At 47.4% G+C, this 8,954-nt stretch overlaps 1 protein-coding gene across 1 annotated transcript; it reads left to right on the top strand.

Moving 5' to 3' along the window:
• The first annotated feature begins 5,177 nt into the window (after window positions 1–5,177).
• On the top strand, window positions 5,178–7,358 carry LOC109741040 (probable serine/threonine-protein kinase WNK5). The gene is made up of 2 exons (XM_020300116.4): window positions 5,178–5,848; window positions 6,738–7,358. Exons 1-2 carry the CDS (start codon window positions 5,276–5,278, stop codon window positions 7,122–7,124), a joined length of 960 nt encoding a protein of 319 aa, XP_020155705.1. The 5' UTR covers window positions 5,178–5,275; the 3' UTR covers window positions 7,125–7,358.
• The last annotated feature ends 1,596 nt before the right edge of the window (window positions 7,359–8,954 follow it).

The raw sequence follows: 8,954 nt of genomic DNA, 5'->3' as shown, positions 1-8,954 counted from the left end.
CCGGTTGGTGCCACCAACCGGGACTAAAGGTCGCATTCGTCCCGGTTGCTGTCACGAACCGGGACCAATGCTCTGTCTATATATACAGCACTTGTGAAATTTTTCGTTCAGTTCTTCGATCCCGCCCCGACGACGCCGCCAGGCTGGCCCTCTGCGCCTCGCCGTCACCGCCGTCACCCTGCCTCCGACGCTGTCCCGCGCCGCCCAGACGCCGTCGCCGCCCCGCGCCCCCTACCTCCTTGTCGCCCGTCGCCGCGCCCCTCACCTCCGCCCCCTGCCTCCTCATCGCCCGTCGCCGCGCCCCTCACCGTCGCCGTCGCTGCCCCTGCCTCCTCGTCGCCCGTGGCCGCGCCCCTCACCGTCGCCCCCGTGCCCTGCCTCCTCGTCGATCGCCGCCCCCTTTGTGAGCTCATATGAATTTTCCTAATTTAGTTGTTCATAGATTTTTTGTTCATAGATTTTTTTCTGTTAGAATATGCAAATGTTAGAATTTTTTCTGTTCATCTATTTTTTATGATTTTTTTCTGTTAGAATATGCAAATGTTAGAATTTTTATCTTGTTCATAGAATTTTTATGAATTTTTTCTGTTGTAATTTTGTTCATAGAATAAGAAGAGAAAGTGTTTAATAGAATTAGTTAGAAAAATAATAGAACTAGTTAAACTAGTTTATTTTTAGTAAGAACTACTTTATTTTATATATTTATAGTAAGTGCTTAGTAGTTGAACTAGTTGATTAATTAATAAAACTACTTTAGTAAATTTTACTATATATAGAAGTAGTTTATTTTTAGTAAGAACTACTTTATTTTATTTATTTATAGTAAGTGCTTAGTAGTTGAACTAGTTGATTAATTAATAAAACTACTTTATTTTATTTATAGTAAGTAGTGTTACTATTCATCACCCAGGGTGCAGAATAAATTATTTTTCACCCGAGGTAATCTTACGACCATTTTATAAATAAATTACATTTGAAATACAAATTGTTACATTCATATTAATTTACTGCATAAAATTTGGCATAACAAAAAATATATAGGTCAAAAATTGCACTTTATGTACATTTTACACTATGTTTTTACATTTGTAATTTTACGTTATATAAAATATTTTTTACGACGATTATATGGTTTTCTTACGTTCTTTTTTATGTCTAAAATAAGACAAAATTACGAAACGTAAAATTACGGTGCATGGATGTTAAAATAAAGGTGGGTGAAGAATAACTATTCCTCATCCAGGGTGACGAATAGTCAATCCCTTATAGTAAGTGCTTAATTAGTAGTTGAACTAGTTGATTTAACAAAACTAGTTTATTTTACTATAGAAGTACTTTATTTTTAGCAAGGAAATTAATAGAACTAGTTTGTTTTTTTAGTTAAAGCAATTATTCCCGCATCGACGTCGACGATGCCTATCCCGCATCCTCGTCGTCGACTCGGCGGAGGAGGCCGGCTTGATCAGAGGGGCCATGTCCGGGACTGGGCTCCGCCGGGCTGGTTTTGGGAGGTGCTACCTTCCGGTGGGCGTAGGTTGGTGAGGAACCAGCCCGTCATTGACCCGATCCTTGTTTGGTGGCGCTCGCGTGGGCCAGTGACGGTGCCGAGGCTTCCGGACACCGCGGAGGAGGTACGTCACCGTGTCAGCGAGGAGGACCAGCACGTCCATCGCTACATGGTTGCGTTGGAGGGCAGGTTCGATAATACCTGGCAGGTTCTTCAGGGATCTCACTGGAGCTATGATCCTGTGATGGTTCCGTCCCTTTGGGTGTCCACCGCCCGCGCCGATATCCGTCGGGCGCTACAGTTCTAGCTGTACTAGCGATGCTATATGTATGATAGTATTCGAGGTGTATTAGTGATAATATTCGACGATGTACGGACGCATGGAGATGATGTAGTTTTGCTTATAATTGAATGCATCCTAATTTGAATACTACTTTATTTTGTGATTTGATTTTGCTTATTGAATGCTCAAAGTGGAAAACTACTCCGATCCTACTTTGAATGCTAAAATTGGAGAGCACTATGATTAGTTGATAGCTTATAGGGTTTTTGTTTTCACAGAAATCTAGGAGCCCCCCCGGCCCCTCCATCATCCCCGCCGTCGTCCCCGTCACCGCCCCCTCCGACATCGAGGTGAGACCAGCCAAATCCTCTTTTAGAAAGATAATTAAATGATATTTCGGGTTGACTGTAAGTCTGTCGAGTCTCCACCATATATGAGAGGACGAAGAATCCCGACTGTTGTCGTGGGGGTAGCTTCTCCTTCGTTCCCGTGTGCTAGACAATTTGGTGTAATGCACTCAAGAACGAAAGGAGGATCTACCATCACCGACGGTCGCAAATGTCAGAGAGGAATCAGTGAGGGAGAGTTCCACCATATATATATGAGAGGACGAAGAATCCCGACTGTTGTTGTGGGGGTCGCTTCTCCTTTGTTCCCGTGTGCTAGCTAGACATTTTGGTGTAATGCACACGGGGACAAAGGGAGGAGCGACCATCACCAACGGTCGAATGTATACACCACGTGAGCTGAGAGTTTTCAAGAAAAGACTCGACAAACCGATAGTCAACCCGTGATGAATAATAATGATCTAACTTAGGTTTTTTAGTACATATATTTAATTGTAGATGTTTAATATTTGAATTATATATGAATATAGGAAATGTCGTACTCGGGCGACGAAAGTCTCCCGGGGGAGTGCGACTGGTGCCACGACGACCGAGGTCAGTGCGACAGGCCTCACCTGGACGAAGATCGGCGCTTCAGTATTAAGCTGGAGGAGACGTTCGATGTTGAAACGGTACGCAACGACGACAAGCTAGTGTTATTTTTTCGTAATTAAGCACGACTTCAACTATTTCAACGTGTACTTTTCATCTTTTACAATTCGGCTAGCTTATCCCATGCCATGCAAGACGCTACGTCTTGGAGAGGATGGGTTTTGAAGACCATGAAATTATGGAAACAAAGAAAATTCACCTAAGGACCCATCATGATATAGATTTTGAAGTAAAGCTGTATAATTCTGAGAGCGTAACCCATTTTGGTTGCAAAAATTGGGAAGCATTTTGCAAGATGTATGATTTTGATGAGGGTATGCTTGTCACCATGGATCTTGGTGATCCTGACATCGAGCAAGACAATATGGACATTTGGGTCCTTGTTGATACGCCTCCAATTCTACCGCTATGTGAGTTTCTCAAACATAGTTATTAGCTAATTTATATTGTTCATTTCAAAATAGTTGACAGCTTATTTTCATTGACAGCTTATTTTGATTGTTCAAACAATGTGCGGAACATGGTAGACAGAACCTACTACACCGATGGCTCTGAGTTAACTTATAAGGAGAAAACTCATCTGGTCGGATTTTGTACTGATATTGAGAATTACAATATCTACAATCAAACTCCTCATCATTATGGTCCTCCACACGTGCCACTAGTGCACGTGTTGAACTACGGTAACTACTATGAAGATACCCTGGTAAGATTTCTTACTATTACGACATCCGTGCATATTTTGCATAGTTCTAAAACTAGTGCATTATCATTGCTAACTATGAAGTTATTACTATGTTTTTCAACAGATAATCCCGGAGGATTGTGTGCCTCATTTGATGTATCAGAATGGTAGGCTTGATGTTTTGAATATACAACCAGGTCATCCTACGAATCTCAACTGTCCATACCGGATTTCTAAAAGAAGTGGAGACATGCAAATCAAAGAATGGAAAAAATGTATGGACAGTCGCAAGGAGCTTCTTGGAAGCAAAAGGAAGCGAGGCGCAAGAATTGGAGACAGGATGATCTCCATTCTCCATAATGGAGAGTCAGGGTCTATATTGTTTTATGCTATTTTACCTTAAAGAGGGTATTTCGGTCCTACCTAATACTGATGATCATGTGCTAAGAACAATTAAGTAGGGTTGGTTCGATGACTGTGAGGATGATGATTGTATGACTTGTTATTAATAACGAGTAGAAGTTGTATGATGATGATTAGTAGGACTTGTTATTATATATGATGATGCATGATGCGTGCATGAAGAGTTATTATATATCAGCGGGTGAAATGAACATGAATTGGATTGAAGTGAAGGCAACATGCATGTGGTGCGTGTCGAAAGTAGTACAATCCAAACTTGATCAAGTCCGGATTAGTATTACTTTCGACATGCACCACATGTTGCCTTCACTTCAATCTAAGCCATGTTTAGGCATAGCAGTACGTAGCGTTGGTAAACCAATCACAGAGATATAAGAGAGGACACTTCTCTCTAATAGCTACCTAATAACAACCTAAATTAACCCCCCAAAACCCCCAAACCCCCCCCCCCTTCAAAAAAAAACCTCAGCTCCTGCCAGGTGCTGACGCGTGGATGCCTATTGGTCCCGGTTGGTGGCACGAACCGGGACCAAAGGCCCTCCTCCCTGGGCTCCCAGCACCGGCCACGTGGACGGCCTTTAGTCCCGGTTCGTGTAAGAACCGGGACTAAAGGGCTAGGGCATTAGTAACGACCCTTTAGTCCCGGTTCCTGAACCGGGACTAAAGGCCCTTATGAACCGGGGTAAAAGCCCCTTTTCCTACTAGTGGGAAGGAATTTCCTTTTTTTTCCTTTATGAAGGGATTACAGTTGCCGGGCCGTTGGACCCGAAGTCTAACACGGCAACACCGCATGGCCCGGTTACACCCACCTCGGTTGGACCTTCCAATCCAATTGGCTACATTTCTAAAAAAAAATCCAGTCGGCTACAACCCTTAAAAAAAGGCAATTGGCTACAAAGTAGCCAGATAAGTAAAAGAAAAGTCAAACGCTACTAAGAGGGTCAAACCGACGAACTACGTGGGCGCGTGACAATCGGTTTAACAAGTCCGGATCACCATCAGCGCAGAAACAAACAAACAAATCCTCGAGTAAACAAACAGAAACGAGCAAACGGGATTCCTCCACAGTCCACGCGGCGTCGTGAACCAGACGAACCGCCCAGCCGACGGACGCGCCGACCTCCTCCGATCCACACGGCACGCCAACGTGGCCCAGCCCAACAGCCAGTCGGCCCGCACAATCCGAGTCATACCGGCCCCCATACTGTCGTACGCGCGCACGTGTAGCAATACGCAACAACTACGCCACCGAGCCCGTGCCGCTCTCGGCTGGCTCCTCCCGGTGAAGGCCGCTGCCGCGCGCACCGCACAACCACCTCCCCTATATAGCGGCCGCCCCGATCGGCCTCAGCTTCGCTCGCCTCCCGCCCGCTTTCCGCATGCCCCCGAACTCGACGCCGCAGCGCCGCGCGCAGCAGCAGCACCGCCCCGTCACCGCCGGCGGCAGGAGCCAGGAGGCGGCCATGGCGGCGGCGTGCGACGAGGAGGCGTTCCAGGAGGTGGACCCGACGGGGCGGTTCGGGCGGTACGCGGCCGTGCTGGGGCTCGGCTCCGTCAAGAAGGTGTACCGCGGGTTCGACCAGGAGGAGGGCATCGAGGTGGCGTGGAACCGGGTGCGCCTGCGCGCGCTGGCGGAGCGCGACCCCTCCATGGTCGACCGCCTCCACGCCGAGGTGCGCCTCCTCCGCTCCCTCCACCACGACCACATCATCGGCTTCCACAAGGTCTGGCTCGACCGCGACGCCGGCGTGCTCAACTTCATCACCGAGGTCTGCAACTCGGGCAGCCTCCGCGAGTACCGCGACCGGCACAAGCACGTCTCCCTCAAGGCGCTCAAGAAGTGGGCGCGCCAGATCCTCGAGGGCCTCGACCACCTCCACACCCACGACCCCTGCATCATCCACCGCGACCTTAACTGCAGCAACGTCTTCATCAACGGCAACACCGGCCAGGTAACAAACACCTCTATACCTGCGCCCATCAATCTAATTGCCTTTCCTCGCACAGTTCTTCAATTGATTGAACAATTCAATATCTGCAATCTCCCAAATTTTATATTTAGAACTGCGTATGCTAGACTCTCGCCTTCCCGCGCACCACGCCGTTTCGCATAATTTAATTTAATCGTTTCTAAAAAGAATTTAATTTAATCTTGTTTTAATTAGATTGGAATACTCCTAGATACTGCATGTATTCGGTTTTAATTAGATTCTGAATTGGGGATAAACATAATTCTTACTTACTACTTTCTCAATACTATCGTAGTTTTGTGCCTAAACAGGCAATTTGGGGTAGGAAAGTAGCACACGATGTAGTTTAGTGCTAAACATAATTTTTACTTGTTACTATCTTAGTTTTTTTTATTTGCCTAAATGGGCAATTTGGGGTAGGACAGTAGCACACGATGTAGTTTAATGCCTGTTGATCTGAACACCGACCCGTGCATTAGGCCGGCGATTAATCCGCGGACGGGCGCTTTTCCCACCTTTTGCGCTTCTTTTCTGTGACGACCTAGCTGTAGTGTAGACCTCTGTAGCTCTCCGTGTCTCCAAAAGCATCGCGAGAACTGGACCTACTACTAGGATATATGCTTGCGTGAGCTGCACCTAGCTTTCGAGTAAAGGAGAAACACAACTGATGCACGTTGAGATGCACTTTGTTTTGCTTTCAAACATACATAGCTGAGTCGCACTCCGATCTGCTACGCTAACTTGTTCAGTTGCTTGCTTGCTTGCTGCACCTGCATGCGTTTACGATCCTGCCCCGATCGAGCACTAGCTGTTAGCTGTTGCTTTCGGGATCTGTTGGACTGACGGCTCGCTCCGGGGATTGGTGGTGCAGGTGAAGATCGGCGACCTCGGGCTGGCGGCGATCGTGGACAAGGACCACACGGCGCACACGATCCTGGGCACGCCCGAGTTCATGGCGCCGGAGCTCTACTCGGAGACGTACACGGAGTCGGTGGACATCTACTCGTACGGGATGTGCGTGCTGGAGATGGTGACGCGGGAGATGCCCTACGGCGAGTGCGAGAGCGTGGTGCAGATCTACCACAGCGTCACCAACGGCGTGCCGCCCGCCGCGCTCCGCCGCCTCAGGGACCCGGAAATGCGGGCCTTCATCCAGCGCTGCATCGGCAAGCCGCGGAACCGCCCCTCCGCGGCCGACCTCCTGCGGGACCCTTTCTTCCACGGCATCGACGACGACACCACCGGCACGCTCAGCTAGCAGCGCCTTTGACCGGATAATGTAGCAGTGTTAACTTCTCCGTGTTGTTGTTAATGGTTCGCTACTTAGCTAGTAGTAGAAGGGCGACGCTGAGTCCAAATGATTGTTTGATTTGTGCTCCAGCAAGCAAGCGAGCAAAATGTGTAAAGATCATGCATGGTCTCGACGGAATTCGTCTGGGCCAGTCTGTATTCTTATTGTTGCATTCCAGTAGTACAGTATTCTTATTGAGAAGGCATCATGGGCTCATGGCAATTAATAACTGTTCACCTGAATACAAATGAGGAATGAGCCAGCGTGTTCTCTTCAGAACCTTGACGCATTTTGTTTCTATTTTTACCGAGAAGAAAGACGCCGACACAAAATGCTACTTGTACATATTTGCTATGAGGATCTCAACGAAGCAACCGGGCCCTGTTTCTACAAGTAGCATCCAACTCGCAGAAAAGGTTTCATTACGCAAGAAACAATCACGAATTAAGGCAGAGGAGACGGCTAGCCCCTGAGCCAAGGAGTACATGTTCTGAAATAAGAAATCAAATGCTTGCACCCAACTCGTTTAAAAAGAACAACTTGTTCAGATTGCATCTATCCACTCCACCGTCCAACTTTTGCACTGGGACTTCACGCAAGATGAGGCGCTGCGCATGGGGCATGGCTACAAGTGGAGTACAGTTATTGCGTAGACTCGTTGAAGAACCGGCTTCTGGGGAAAAAACCTGGAAGAGTACCAAAATCAGCTGGAGACATCTGGAAAGAAAATAAGCTGGACGTAGACGGGAGACCCAACTGATACACTGGATATGGGCACTTTTTTTTGTTCCTTGAGCGTGGGGAGCATGACGATCGATGGACAACTCACACCCTGCATTGCGCACAGACTGTCCGGCAACCTGACGCGTCCAAGGCCACAGAAATTAAGATGGTGCTGTTGGTGCGTCCGTTGGGTGGTGGATGATGGGGCATTTAGCCAAGCGCGGCCTTGCTGTTCGAACGACGTCTCCCGGATATGTCTTTGGGGGCGAACCTCACTTCGTTTCTACATCATGGCTTTGATGTGGCGAATTTCCCTTTGTCTTGTTGATGAAACGCTGACATTGTGTTTACGGGACGACTAAATCGTCGCCGGTTAGATGAATTATTACGGAAGTCCATCAACCACCTCAGAGTGGATGCCACGGACTCCCGCGGCACCAGGGCATGCGCCGGCTTGTTACAGACTCTCGGACTGCATATTACATAACACGAAATTCAATACTCCTTAGAGACTCTCGAACATAACACGGATTTCAATAAAGGGTGTGTCTTTGAACAGGTGCCCGATCATTGATGAATCATTATGTGGATGACGGCGGATGGCGGAATAGGTCCGAATAGAAAGGGCGGAATGACGAGAAAAGAGTGGTGGATGTCCAAGTACGCGGGTTCTGGATGTTTTTTTTTGGTGGACCGGGCATGGAGGAGGTACGAACACCCACAACCTTCCATACGTTTAGTTTCGGCTTGTAGGATTTTGGACATACTGACCGGTCCGTATAAATTTGAATACCGACGTTGAATCGTAAAAATTCTGGGAATGGTCCGAACATTTAGAAGCAGTTTGGTGAACCGCCTTGGAGTTACCCTTATGCGGGCCTCCTATTTGACACGTTGTGCGTCAAAATGTCCACTAAACAAACAAGTCGCGCGGGCGGCCAAGCCCATTTAACAACACGAGCGTTTACGCTAAGCGAGCCGACTGATTTTCTTTTTGTACTGTAGCGCTTCTAATCAGTTTTCTCGAAAAACCCAACTTCAACACAAAAGTTTTAAAATTGTAAATTTAAAATG

Source organism: Aegilops tauschii, chromosome 2 (genome assembly GCF_002575655.3).
Source record: "Aegilops tauschii subsp. strangulata cultivar AL8/78 chromosome 2, Aet v6.0, whole genome shotgun sequence".
Taxonomy (NCBI): Eukaryota; Viridiplantae; Streptophyta; class Magnoliopsida; order Poales; family Poaceae; genus Aegilops; species Aegilops tauschii.
Note: the sequence above shows the minus strand (reverse complement) of the source record. Positions and strands in the feature narration are given on the sequence as shown.

What these genes read in the sequence shown, in the direction of transcription:
- LOC109741040 (XM_020300116.4), top strand. Translation starts at nt 5,276, where the DNA reads ATGCCCCCGAACTCGACGCCGCAGCGCCGCGCGCAGCAGCAGCACCGC. An exon ending in TCAACGGCAACACCGGCCAG is followed by an intron (nt 5,849 to 6,737) that starts GTAACAAACACC and finishes TTGGTGGTGCAG; the next exon opens with GTGAAGATCGGCGACCTCGG.